General features: G+C 38.9%; 1 protein-coding gene across 1 annotated transcript; it reads left to right on the top strand.

Moving 5' to 3' along the window:
* The first annotated feature begins 749 nt into the window (after positions 1-749).
* atg10 (ATG10 autophagy related 10 homolog (S. cerevisiae)) lies at positions 750-11,458 on the top strand. Its single transcript, XM_088429911.1, is given in 8 exon segments — positions 750-895; positions 1,704-1,790; positions 1,866-2,006; positions 4,828-4,999; positions 6,348-6,445; positions 7,706-7,803; positions 9,732-9,804; positions 9,806-11,458. Coding segments are annotated over 8 exon segments (738 nt in total). The 5' UTR covers positions 750-892; the 3' UTR covers positions 9,872-11,458.
* Positions 11,459-14,911: the final 3,453 nt, after the last annotated feature.

Raw genomic sequence — 14,911 nt, 5'->3', positions numbered from 1 at the left:
AGCCAAAGAGCATAAGTCACATTGAGAGGTCATAAGTCTGTCAGTCCAATTTCATACAATAATTTATAAATAAGTTGGACATTCACATTGCAAACTATCAGCTGATGATGCTAAACCCAAGGAGCGATCCAAAGTTGTTAGAAAAAGAAACCACGCGTTGCTGTTTCAGTATACGTCTTTACTCTTTGCATGCCAACACATAACTACAACAATGTCTAAATCATCAAAGTCACAAGGTTCAAAAGTCAATATCATCAAAAGTTCATTCCAACTTGCCTGCTGGGTGAGAGACATGGTCCTCGTGCCCGCCACAGTTGGTTAATTCTATAACTCGCCAACTAATGACCCGTGACACCAAATCCATATAATGTTTGAAAATTATATAAATTATAAATTGATCCAAGAATGCAAAGGATCAGATCCATAAAATTCATGAAGATTCACGTCATCGCTACAATACTTTGCACTCGCAAATTTTGTTCATAAACTCAACGCAATTTATTGTCGTACTAGTAGCAAAACAATTCAAACTCAACCCAATTTAGATTCGTACTCATACAATTGTAAACATGCCTGTTGGTGATGACGTGGGTTGGGATGAAAATAAACTCACTTTTTGTATAAAGTACGGGCCCGAAAGGAACAGAAACCGGCATAAGCTGTTCCAGCTGGTTACGTGCACACTTTCGTACGTCACAACCTATCTCAATTTAGGCCACATCATACGTCATCTTAATGCGCCTTTGAAGAGACAAGAGACGCTTCTTAAAATGGAGGCGCGAGATCTACCTTCGGGTCGCGATCAATGTTTTGTGGAGCCAGGAATGTTGCAATTTTGAGACGTGAGATGAGCATTATTTGTTTCGCTCTGTAAACCTCTTGAAGTCGATCGATGGTAAGTAGAATGTTTCAAAAAGGGGCGTTATGACAGCGGTACCACTGTTCTTGCCACAGCGTTCCTATAAAAGCAATTGTTTGGGATGCATCTCAAGAGAGACATCGCCACTCAGTTCTCAAAGAATAACAATTCAATTTGGAGTCCGTGCCACTTACTCGCACGCAAATGGGTGAAACCAATTTGTCACACCATACTACTTTGGCGTTTGTGAGGCGACCAAAATACCAAGACTGTGGTAGCAATTTGAGTATGCACAGCCTTCTTCATTCCTTCCATCAGATTCCACTTACGTAAGTTACCCTTTTCGTCTTTTTCGACGTGCAGAGGCGAAAAAGTAAAAGTGTACACGTTCAAATAAAGCATGATTGTTAATAGGATTTCATTAAATGGAATAATGCGTAATTCAGGAATCAGTACACAGGCAAGTCAACAATGTTCTCTTTGATATGATCTGTGTGCCCCCACTAGTTTTATTGGGCCATTATGAATAATATTGTATTTTGTAATCCACTCGTTTTTATCATTTTCAGTGGTATTAATTTTGCCACTTGCTGTCGAGTGAAAATGACATCACAGTTGCTCAAGTGCTCAAGCCTTAGGGAATCATTATTCATAGCCGAGCTTGTCAACATGTTATGTCCAAAATCAGAAAACTGGTGTGCCATACACAACTGTGATGTCATTTTCAGTTAATCTTTTAATGGCTTGTGTCATAACGTGGAAAAAGTGAAACTCTTCATAGCTGCATTCTGTGAGGCGTGCTATCAGATTTTCTTTTTGTGGATAAATGAGCTTGTGTCTGCAGGGGGAGGAGAACTTCCGTAGGTGCTGTAAGGTCCTCCTTAATCTCTCTCATCAGTTAAAAGATGGGTGGAGTTGGGAGACTGTCCAGGTGAGGAGGTGGTCACAGGTTACACTTTGACAAAGATATATTCTGCACATGTGACTAATATGAGTTTGTCATTAGGGTTCAGAGGAGGGCTACATGAGAAAGACCGCTCTCAGGTCTGTCTTCATTAATTCGAGGCCCACGGGGAGTTGTAACTTCCCTCCATCTGACTTAGTGTCAAACGCATCTTGCCACAGCATATGTGATCAACTTGAACAGGTGAAAAGTTGCAATAACTCTGCATTTCTGTACATTGAAATATTTTGTTGTTTTTTAGTTTGTTTGTTTTTTTCCATATTCCTCAAATACTTTTATGGGTTTGACTTTTTATGTCATGCTATGTCCCATATTCTACTCCATTCCCATTCTACAGTCCCTGACAAAAGTCTTGTAACGTATTCATTTTGTAGAAATGTAGCGCATAAGTGACGATGTTGAGAAAGGATCAAAACATTACATGGATATTATGTATTTTATTATTACAATACATAATTAGAGTACATGATTACTCAAAAGGAATTTCAAAAATTTTGCCGTTAAAGGCACATTGTATAATTTAAGACCTTCATTCATTTTAAAAGCGGATTATAAATTCCAATAGGGTGTAAATAGATGTATTCTATCAAATCAACATATATATTTTTTGTACATATAATCATAAGTCTAGTGATCGCCGTTTATATTACACGGGGAGCATCGCTCAGGTGGGGGCAGTCATGTTTCTTTTAGCTTGGCAAACGAAGGAGAAAACTTTCACCAACTTAATTCAAATCAGGTTTTGGATGTCAATTTATGTCTTGTGTGCATCTGAGCATCTGCTTTGTATGAGTCTTGTTTATGTGACAATCGCAAATAAAGATGGGAAATAAGACGGTTTGTATGCCTATTTTAAATAAAAGAAGGAAAGAGGGAATGAGGGGAGGGCTTGCGTGTCCGCTCCATGCAGCTTAAGTTTAGCGACGGTGCCCAATGATTGTTTGGGGAGTTAGGATGACTACCGTAATTCCCCAAATATAAAATGCACTTTTTTTTCCCCCCAAAATGAAGGCCAAAGTATTGGTGCATCCAATAAACAGTAACTTATCGTTTTTTTATTTATTTATTTTATTTATTTATTCTACACCATTGATGAAGATGTCAGCTACATAAAGCAAGTTTTGTGCATTCTTATAAAGGCGGTATTCTTACGTACAATAATTACCGTAATGGGATGAGCTAGAAGAAGGGGACATCAGTTGGCTGTAAGCATCTAGTGCCTGTTGCAGCTTACAGCAGCTCATGTTAGCTGAGCTTGTTACGGCATTGTTTTCAATAATATAAGCGGGCAGACTGAACCAATGTCCCTTGTTAACACACAGGAATATTGCTAAAGCTGAGAGTTAAAAAAATTATGATGTCTCCAGCTGATTCAGAGTACACTGATTAGAGAACACGGAAAGGTATTCCATTTGACTTGTTGATTAATCATGGTCTTTTGGCATATACATACAATCATGAACTTGATGAAACACGGATGCTGCTCACCTTTGGGTATTTATGGGTAAAATGAACTCAAACTGCGTTGCGAGGAAAAGGAAAAACAGCTTCGAACGGATTCAACATTACACTGGCGAGGCGTTCACTGATTGCTCACAATTTGGGAAATCTTAACGTAGAACAAATATCTAACTTAGGGATATGAACACAAAAAATGTGAAGAGTTCTAATAGATGAGATTTCTTCTCTTTTGCCATAGTTTTTACAAAGTGTTGGTGTGTCTTATACATAACATAGAAAATACAGTACCAGAATTTTACCCCAAAATTAAGGGTGTGTCATACACAGGTGTGCCTTATATTTGGGGGATTGCGGTAATTATTTTGCGTATTTAAGTTCACCCAACAAACACAAAAGAAAACACCAGCAAAGACATGGTGACACAACAAGAATTTACTTTCAAAGAATGGCCAAAAGAGCATCTGTAGCTTCCTTGTATTGTGGACAGGCCACCGTATTGTTGCCTATTGTTAATACTTGTGTGCCTGGATTGCTGTCCTGCATTCCTCTTGAGTTTTCCCGAATTTTGTACCGCGAGGAATGGATGGGGCTCCCGAATTTTTGTAAGGAGCTGTTGTTGAATCATCTTTACAACCAGTGATGGGCGTCAAATACAGTTCAGCAGTAATATGATAAATAATGATCTCCTCTTTTCAGTGATATCACTGCATCTGAAGACTCACATCTTAAGATTCGTCCAATTCCAGTGAGAGACAGAGTCTGAAACGCTCATCTTTCTTAAGCCCCCAGTACACATCCGTTCTCCTTTCAGGCAGGGGACCGGGCAGTTACAATGGACAAGATCTGTTTTGTTTTTTCTTGTTGGTCCACTTGGGAGGATACACTGTCTTTCAATCCACACTATTATAACGTAAAACAACCAATCATTGTGAGGAAGCCAGCCTGTGCTTCAAAATAAACTGTAAGATATCAAGTAGTGTATGAACGGAACGGCTTTGGTATGTTTTTATTTTGAAATTCCTTCCAGAAGCAACAACGGAGTAATACTTGATAATCTTCAACGTAAAAAAAAAAAAAAAAAAAAAAAAAAAAGGTCAACAATAGATAACGTTGAAGAGAAGCGGTACGAGGAAGTAGGCAAATATTTCACAAATGGCAGTCAGCTCCTGCGGTTGGGTTGGAGTTGAACGTGTGCTAGCAAAGTTGGAAGTAAAAATGAATAGTGTCTAAAAAATGTTAAAATAAAAGGCTTCTGGAATTGGCCATGAAAAGCAGAGGAAAGGCCACCCTTTGGATTCCCTGGCCAATGCCAACCTTATTGACAACCCCTGACTTGAAATTGTAATTCATTTTCAAAACTATCTGCGTGGGGTCTGATGCCACAGTAATGTACGTGTGTGGTTGATGTCAGTGGGAGTATAAAGAAGCCTTTAGAAGATGAAGTGAACAACTCAATTATTTGGGAGGGGCTCCGGGAAGTTAGGTCTCCCCTGATAACGCTGCAGCATTGTGTTTTGACCCTGACTTCCCATCTTCTCTCTAGGATGCTGCTGCTGATAAACTGCATGTGTATGGCATAAATGAAGACTTTGATCACAAATACGATGAAGATGCAGTATCTGGAGGCAGCAATCAAGTGCTTCAGTATGAGTATCACATCCTGTATTCTAGCAGCTATATGACACCTGTTCTATATTTCAGAGCATCCACTCTAGGTGAGTTACTTCTTTCATTTTCGACCACAAGATGGTGCTATAAGCACTGATTATCAATGCATGCATAATACTGTTGAGTACAATAGGATCTGTTGTACCCCTGCGAAATCCTGTTGGTTGTTATTCTGTCTCTTGTGCTGGCAAGCAGGTGTTTTGTTCCTATTTCTTTTAGCTATCGTGGTAGGAGTAGGAGTGTTCCATTCAGGGATTTACGCTTCCGAATCCGATCCCTATCATGAGTGAGATCGGTTGACACAGGTTCTGATATGAAGACATGCATGAGCTGCATGTGTTTTTTTTTTTTTTTTTTTTTTTTTTTTTTTTTTTACATTAGAGCTGCTCACGAACGATTATATTAATAATTAACCCGTCAGTTGTTTTAATTGACTGATGCCTCATATTAAAATATTTTTTCCAAATTTTCATCCCTTTATTGTGGGAAAAACAAGACATTATTTGAAATTGACAGTGCAACAAAATTGTTTACATACAGGTGACTGTTTTCTTAAGGATTTTTATTTATTTTTTTTTTTTCCCCCGAGCAGTGGAGGCAGGCATTCCGTGGAACTGTGGTGGTCTAAACCAGGTGTTCTCAAACTATTTGGAGTCTGGGACTTCTCTTTGGAAATCAAATTTTCCCATTGCTAATGTTTGCGTCAGCAAAATGAACAAAATCATTGAAACCAAACACAAGTGCCCTTTTTATTGACCAACATAGTCAATTTGAGAACAAGTATATTTGTTACTTTTTGGCCATACTGGTTTACAAAAAATACTGCAAATTGCACACATTCTCTGAACAAACTAGCTCAATTTTCATTAACATTTTGCTGCCGAACAATTAGTGACTAAATAATCAAGCTCTATTGATGATGATATGGATTGTGTGGGTATATTTGACCAAATTCAAAATTACATTTTTAAAAGAAAAACAGGTTGAAATGGTTGCTTTATTGAAGAGTCATGAACATATTCACAATTTATTGTGAAATAAAATGAAATCAACCAAGATATTTATTTGTTATTAATCGCCCAAATTATTTCACGGACCCCCTGCAGTCACTCCGTGGAATGTGGGAGGATGCCGGAGTGCCCGTTGAAAACACATGCAGGCATGGGGAGAACATGCAAACTACACACAGGGAGGCCAGAGTGAATTGCTGGATCTGGAACTGTGAGGCAGACATGCTAACCATTCTAACCATTCTTCCAAAGTGCCGCTCAAATTAAAAGCGATAAATGTTAATTATTTTTGTTTGAAAGTGTTTGAATTGTACAACTTCAGTTATTTCCGAGGTTAGAGATTTCACTGCATTTTTTCCCCTCTTTTCTGCTGTCTGTATATCAGAAGGGAGGAGTCTTTCTCTGGATGAAGTGTGGCATGCTGTTCATCCAAACTTCAGGTTGCGACTGCAGCACAATCCTTTGACAACTATCACATACCAGGTAGTCTTTGGCTTCAACATAGACTTCTCACACTGTTTAAAAAAAGAAAAAACAAACTTAATATTTGTTTATTAAAAAAGCTGGGGTGTTTTCACTCAGAAATTCTAAATAAATATTACAGTGAGGGTTTCTGTATGTGTGCGTGTGCGTGTGTGTGTGTGTGTGTGTGTGTGTGTGTGTGTGTGTTTGTATATACAGTGATCCTTTGTTTTTTTGCGGTTAATTCGGACCGACCCCCCCCCAACACACACACAATTTTTATATAATATATATATATATATATATATATATATATATGTGTGTGTGTATATATATGTATATATATATATATATATATATATATATATATATATATATATATATATATATATATATATATATATATTTTTATGATGATTAAACCTTATACACTAACGGAACAGTATTTTTCACTTTCCATCCTTTGAACTCTCGCGAGCGAGCAGCTGCACAGACATCAAATTAAAGTGAAGCCTCTTATATCATTACAATACACGTGAAATTGTAATTTATTACAAAAGAAATCTAGGTAAAAGTCAGATTTCCTAAGCTGTGCATATCTCCGTTGCTCTCTATGTAGGCACACAGACGGGTGTTCGTTTGCTCTCGGCACGCCTACGAGTCACGTGATCGGCTCCCAGAGACCAAGCTGTCAATTAATGTGCCTACTAGCATGTTCGTAACGTGTGCGTGGAGAGACACAGGAGAGACCAAAGCAAGCTTTTGGATCCTCTTGCCTTTTGTAATAAATTGGAATTTAAAGTGTAAACTGCGTATTAATCATGTTCGGTAAGCTTCTTGTTACTCGCTCTGGTCGGATGTCCGAGGAAGTGCTAAACGTATAGGCACGTGACAAGACACTGAAAAGAGCGGGCATACCAGTACATTTGTGATATAAGGTTTAATAATTTTAGATTAAAGTAAATATGTGTACTGCAGTAGTAGTTCGACTTCCAAGGAGTGCCAGTGACAAGTGCATTTATAGATAACTTGCCTATCCGGCACGTCTCTCCGCAATATACTTTTTCTTTTTCTTACCCCAAAAAAGCTGCGATGCACTGAGGGCGCGACAGGCAACGCGCAAAGTAGCGAGGGATCACTTTATAGATATAAAATTTTAATTCATTTTATAATTAATTTTCAAGTTATTTTCATTCAAAAAAATGTAACAGTCTAAGTGTGACCCTCAACCTGAATCTTGATCGTCTTTACAGTATGCTGTTGTGGTTTTGTGTTTTTCAGGAGCATCCACTGCTAGGTCAGCCTTTCTTCATGCTCCATCCCTGTAAAACTGAGGAATTCATGAAACCAGTTTTGCAGTTAGAAAGAGTGCAACATGGGTAAGATTAAGGGAGTAATATTCATGGTTTTCCAAATTGCTGGCATCAGGCGGCAAATTTTCTCAAGTTTAAAAATTTCCTCACCATTCAATACTACTTTGCCCTAGAGACAGACCCGATGCAAGGGATATTCAATTTATGTTAATATTGATTTTTTTACATATAAAACGTATTTTACGAATGAGTTCGGTTCCCATGCTGGCGATGTAACTCGAATTACTGGTACACCATAAGTGGGCATGCGTGACAGAAATCACCGATGCGTAACATCGCATGCTTCACTTTGCACATTTGTGTACCCTACCTAACTTTTACCCATGACAACAACCTGAGCTGAACATTTTTTTTCTCTGAAAAGTAGCTCTAAGATTTGCCGTAACTGACCAAACATGATAACAATCAGTTTACACTTTGTTGGAAGGCGAGCCTTTTGGGGTCCTTCCGCGTTCCAATTCCGATTCTTCCAATTCCAGGTTCGGTCAATAACTGGACTCCAGAGGCATGAAATATGACATACACTTTGAAGTTTTAATTGCAGAATACTCAGGCACAAATGTGATGCAGGCGAAGGTTGCGATCGAGCACAAGTGCAAAGAGTATATCCAAAGCAAGTTCTTTATACTCTTAGCAGGGAGTTACCGAAACTTATCGAAACAAAACTTATCAAAACAAAACCGAAACTTTAGCAACTGTTTGGGTATTTTTCCACCTGAACAGAAATCAGAGCAAAACTGGATGCAGCTGGTTTTAACAGAGTACACTCTATAACTTTGTATGACCTTGGTTTAGTAACAAAGCAGCACACAAGCTCGGCTAAATATGTTATGATGTAGTCTTCAATTTGAAATCCCTATTTATTTGAAAAAAATAGGTAAGAGATTTACAACGCTCCGGTAAAGCCTCATTTCCCCTCTCCCATGCGTCTACCAAAAAGTGTGTGTGAGTTTTATGAGGTAGATGGGCATTCCTTTTTTCCCGGCGCGACCATCGACCAATGAGAGCAGAAGTTGTAATCTACTCCCGTCCCGGAGCTAAAGCTGGTGTCAGCCGCATAGCCACGTTTTGACTTATATATGCATTTTTATATCGGCTGTATTCTTACAATCATTACAGTAATGGGATGAGCTTGAGGAAGGGGATATCAGTTGGCTGTTAGCATCAAGTGCCTGTTGCAGCTACCAACAGCATGTGTTAGCTGAGGTTGTTAGAGCATCATTTTTAAGAAAAGCGGGCAGACTGAATGTCCGAGTCCTTCCTCGTTCACACACAGGAAGATTACTAAAACGTAGAGGATCATGTAAAAGTTATGCTGTCTCCAGCTCATTCAATTAAGAGTGCATCAATTAGAGAACACGGAAAGGTATTCGATTTGACTCGTTTATTAATTGCGGTCATTGGTGAAACCCGGATGCCGCTCAACTTCGGGTTTTCATGGTAACATGAACCCGAACCGCGTTGCGATCAAAAGAAACAACAGCCTTGAGCGCTTTCAACATTACATCGACGAGGCGTTCACCGACCGCTCAGTGTGAGGAATCTGAAACACGCTAAACGCGCAACAAATATATAACTTATTGATATGAACACAAGAAAATATAGTTTCCAAATGATGAGATGTCTTCTGTTTTGTGATAGCTGTAACATTGTTCTCAAAGTGTTTGTGCGTCTTAAACATGGTTACATAGAAAATACCAGATTTTTACCCCAAAATGATATCTTGAATTTCGGGAATTACGGTACATACAGTAACTTCTCGTGTGTTCATAGTTTTGATGCCTTCATTGAGAATCAACAATGTACTATAAACAGGCGTGAAAATAAAGAAAATACGTTCAATGAAAAGTGTGTGTGTAAACCTTTGGCCTGTACTGTATATATGTGACATAGTATGTTTTTCATCATTTATGTTTGTGTGTATACTTATGTAGGCAGGTGAACTACGTTTTGACATGGCTCAGCGTGGTTGGCCCCCTTGTGGGTTTAGAGGTTTCACTGAAATACTTCACTGAAATACTCGACCCTGCAGACTCCTTCCACTCAGCCTGAAGCTTCTCTGCACCTCAATTGACCGTCCTGAACCCGGAGGTCACCAAGAGCCAAATCCACTGTGACATTACAGAACAATGTGCACTTTAATGCCTTTTTCTGTCAGCCATTTTTGACTTTGAGAACTACCAAAACACAATACCAAAAAAACCACAATAAGTTGCTAATTTATTGTGCCAATATGCAGAAGCTATTAGGATGAGATACCTTGAAACAGAATTAATTAGTTCTACGCACACTTCTTTGGTACCATAACAAAGAGGTTATATTAGAATCAAAACAATTAGATTCTATTTGTCAATCATAAAAAAAATTATGTTCCTACCTTATTCCATTTTTTTTTTTAGTAATCACTGTTTGAAAACAGTTATCATATTTTTTGGACCGTGAGCTGTAACCTTTTTCTCATGATTTGAACCCTGTGTTAAACATTAGATATTGAAGTCCGAATGTTGCTGACCTATAGTCCAAAAAAATACGGTAATTATTAATCCTTAAAGAAAACGTGCATTTTACGAAATTTCTTGTCATTGGCACAGAACTTAAGTACTGTATTTTCAGACGACATTGCTCGTCCATGGCACTAAAGACTTAAACCAAATGTGACCCACTCTGGGATAAGCGTCCACATATCGGCAGATAAAGTGTAATGTAAATGACAATTTTATTTAATTTTTTTTTTCCCAAAATTATTGATTTTGAGAGTTCTCTCAAAATATCGCACATTATTATCCGACTAGCTAGGTTACATTCATGTAAGCCAAAGATCCTCTTCTCAAATGACTCTTCTTTATGTAACTGCAAATAGCAACGAATTACATTTTAAAATATACTATAATTTTACCCTCCAGTGCAAAATCAAGCAGGAGAATGGCTTTGTACAGTTGTTTTTTTTTTTTTTACATTGTTGCCTTCTATGGATCCAGCATTTTAATAGGATTTATTACATTGATTTTCCTGCGATTTTTGCAACATTCCGTTGGGTGACGGTCAAACTACGTCAGCAAACAGTTATTTCTTTTTTGACTTGTTTATCCCCTCAAGACAATAGATGGCGGTAGAGAATAGTTCATGGTTACGTCTTAAAGTGTCATCATCATGTCTGACTGCAAAGACAGACCATTTTTCATTATTTTTGTGTTAAAAAATCTAACCTACAAATGTGTGGATAGAACAGATGTCACTGAACAATTTGAATGGTTGAAGGAAAAAAAAATAAATTATTACAGTTTGAAAAACTTTTACAAAATTAGGAAAAAAAAGATGGAATGTGTATAGTTTGCAAAGTGTGTGCGCAAGGGTCCTCCGAACCGCTAATCATCATAAAATTGAGTTATTTGTCAATTCCAGGATCACTATCTATAACAAGTCTTTTCCTACTTCCACCGAAGGAATTTAGTGGCTAAGTTTTAAAATGCCGTGCATGGAATAATATCATGTAAAAATGTCATGAAGATAATGTAATTCTTGATGTCCTTTCATGCAATTTTTTGTAGTGATGATACGCCTGTGTAAGTATAGACAAATGCACTGTGTGTGGTACACAGGCAAGTCCACATTATATTGTGTTAAGTGGGATGAAAATAAAATCTAATATGAACACTGTCAACCTTGTGGATGAAAAGATCATTGGTGTTGATCCTATACCCGCCAAATAATGCTCGCAATACATCTGTAGTGACATTGGGTGTTCCCTTTGTATTACGTTGAATGCAAAATGGCTGAATGCATTCATGATTAAATTAATATCCATGATTAAAGGTCAATAAACTCTCTCGAGGAAGAACTTCTGGGAGGAACGTCAAAGTAAAAGCGTACCAAGGCCATTTGTACCATACACTACTTGTTAAAATGCAGTTTATTTTGAAGCATTGACTGGCCTCACAACTTTTGGCTGCCATGGATGTTTTACTGTAATGGAGTAGATAATGAGTGGTGCATTCTCCCCAAGTATTCATTGCACCTGTGGTCCAAAAAGCCAAAATAAAACAAAAAAAGCTTCTGGGTGGCTTCATTGTTTTGAGGAGCAAGGAGCAAGAAATGCTGCAATAAACCCTTGGAGGATTATGGAAAACATATTATGCCCCCCCCCCTAAAAAAAAAAAAGTCACTGCTTTTGAGGTGTCAAAATCATTTATGAATATCTTTTGATTAATTTTATTTAACATACTGATTGATTTTATTTAACATATAATGAACACATTTAAAAATTTGAAAACACAAACAAAATAAATTGTCAGTATCTATTCAGGTCAGTGCGGTTTGTATGTTCAAAAGGAAGAATGAATAAGTATAAAACGTATCTAGTCCTACTCCTTTGTATTTAATCAGATGCTAATATACTGGAGATATTTCACATCATAAAGAATGAGTCACACTCGTTATTATTGTATTTAAATGTGATTATAACTTGAGCTCAGGAATTAGCACACAGTACTTCCAATTTCAACATATCAAGAGCGTCCAATTTCTGTGATGTATATCATTATGTGAGTGCCACCCAGTGTCCTAAATCCGACACTGCAGCATTTTCAGACCGCTGCACTCCTTACGAAGTTGTACAACTACAAATTTTGATTGGGGCATTTTCCTTTCACAGAATATGTACATTTGATTGTATTTATTCATTTTTAGATTATCTTATGATGTGTTCTATAGAAGCGATGTATTGTATGAACAATTGTAAATACAATCATAGAAAATGTCATTTCATGCAATTTAAGAAAAGATGCTATATTGGAATAAATGAGGGACCCAGAAAGAAAGTTACTTTATTTTTAAATGTACTTTTAACAGTATATTTAACAACATATTTAGAGTTCCGCTCTTTGGGAACAGGCCGGCGTACATAGAAAAAATGTGCATATACTGTAATTGACACCAACTGATTTTAAGATAACGAGCAGCTCGGTGGCGCACGTCCACCTCAAAGGTCCCGCTTCAAATCCACCTGGCTCCGGCCTTCCTGTGTGGAGTTTGCATGTTCTCCCCGAGCCCGCGTGGGTTCTCTTCGCGCACTCCGGCTTCCTCCCACTCCCCAAAAACATGCATGGCAGGTGAATTGGACGTACTAAATTGTCCTTAGGTGTGATTGGGTGCATGATTGGTTGTTTGTCTCTGTGTGCCCTGCGATTGGCTGGCAACCAGTTCAGGGTGTCCCCCGCCTACTGCCCAAAGCCAGCTGAGATAGGCGCCAGCAAACCTGCGACCCCCGTGGGGATAAGCGGCTACAGAAAATGGATGGATGAATGATTTTAAGATAAGCGGCTCGGTGGCGTAGTGAATAGCACATCCACCTCACAGTTAAAGGGACCTGACTCTGGGTCGACCTCACCCCGGCCTTCCTGTGCTGAGTTTGCATGTTCTCCCCGAGCACACACTCCAAAAACCATGAATGGCAGGTGAATTGGACATACTAAATTGTCTTTACTTGTGATTGGGTGAATGGTTGTTAGTTACAGGGCCTGCCCTGCTATTGTCAGCCTATGAGTCTAATTCAAATGTCTCTTGCTGCAGTTATGTGAAGTAAATTTCCTTTTCAAACGGATTCTCTGTTGTTAGTTTATCCTTTTTAACAGTAAGTGATCACAACACTTTAAATAAACTACAAATTTCCCCGGGGGGGGGGGGGGGGGGGGGGGGGGGGGGACACATTTTTGCACGGGGCGCTGAGAGGGCCTCCTCTAGGGCTGATTCCAATTGAAAACAGTGTCATGAGGTGATTTTGTGAAAAAATCTGAACCATTTAGAGGAGCCAGATGAGGTGGCTCAGCCGTCTGGTTAAAATGCCTCCTAGACGTCTGTCAGTTATCAATGAAAAGAGGCCGAACAGTCGCCAGATATTCGGCCTCTTTTGCTACAAACATTTGCTACACTTAATAAAGCCTGACAAGAACGCAACATTGGTTGCCTTCAAAAACTCTCCCAATTGTTCGCTACTCTGTGGGAGAGGGGCATTATAGGGGTCCAGTTTTACCTCAGGTTATTTTCAGATATAAGACCTTCAGTTTGTAACAGGCGCTGAGAGCCTGCAGGAAACATGCGGAGATGTCTTTGACCCAGCTGAAAGTATCTCGTCAGCATGTCTCTCTCAACAGGACACTTGCCGATGATGGTAAAAGCCCTTCATCTGACATGATACAATACAGATGGCACATCTCAGCATGCCCCAGAACCCCCAACTTCCTCTTGATACCATCCTTTCTTACGTTGGCTCACTTTCATATGATACCGTATGTCTGTATTCCTCACTCTTTTGCTTTCAAGATCAAAACATATATTTCAGTTAAAGCAGCGAGCAACTATTAAGGGCCTTATTACACAAATAAACAGGCTGTTTTCATTTTCACTCTCGCTGGAGCTCCTTATGTTTTTCTGTCCAGGTAGCCATTTTGCAGACCAAAGTTAGGATATTTAAAAAAACAAGAATTTATGCTGTTCTTGATGAAGGTGTGCATTATATGGAATTCTACATGCCCAATCATCCCGAAACCCTTTTCCGATGCCCCATGACGAACTCTGACGGTCCGACGGTGTTTCGCCACAACAAGCTGATGTCGGCTTAGTGTGGCCATCGTCAGCTTGGTGTGTGGAGGGCCTAAGACAAACCTCAGGTCTTTCAAAGTTAAGTGCAGGTAGTTGGGTCACCTATAAATACAGCTGCTAGCTAGCACGAGCAGAAATAACCACGCTAAAGTTAGCCGCTGTGTGTAAAGTTAGCCGCTGTGTGCTTCATCACCTCAATTATTATTATTTTTTGCATTAATATACTTTTTTCTTTTTTCCCCTGACAGTTCTTGGAGGGGCCACTCGGAGTGTGATCGGAGTGCTGCCAGTTGCCCATTTCTAATACAGTATGTTATCAGCTGTGGGGTCCACCTGTTAGTGCCTCTTGCCATCCATCCATCCATCCATCCATTTTCTTTAGTCTCTTAAATCAAGATTCAAGGTGCTTCATGGACCTGTTTTTGTTGACTGCTCTAGATGGCACTCTGTTCAACGTGGTGCTGAAAGCACAATGATGTTTCATTCTCATTTTTTTTCTTTAATCCTTTCACCTCCA

This window comes from Hippichthys cyanospilos, chromosome 12, assembly GCF_059441005.1.
Source record: "Hippichthys cyanospilos isolate Australia breed blue-spotted pipefish chromosome 12, RoL_Hcya_1.0, whole genome shotgun sequence".
In the NCBI taxonomy this organism is placed as follows: domain Eukaryota; kingdom Metazoa; phylum Chordata; class Actinopteri; order Syngnathiformes; family Syngnathidae; genus Hippichthys; species Hippichthys cyanospilos.
This window is presented reverse-complemented; position numbering and strand designations above follow the sequence as displayed.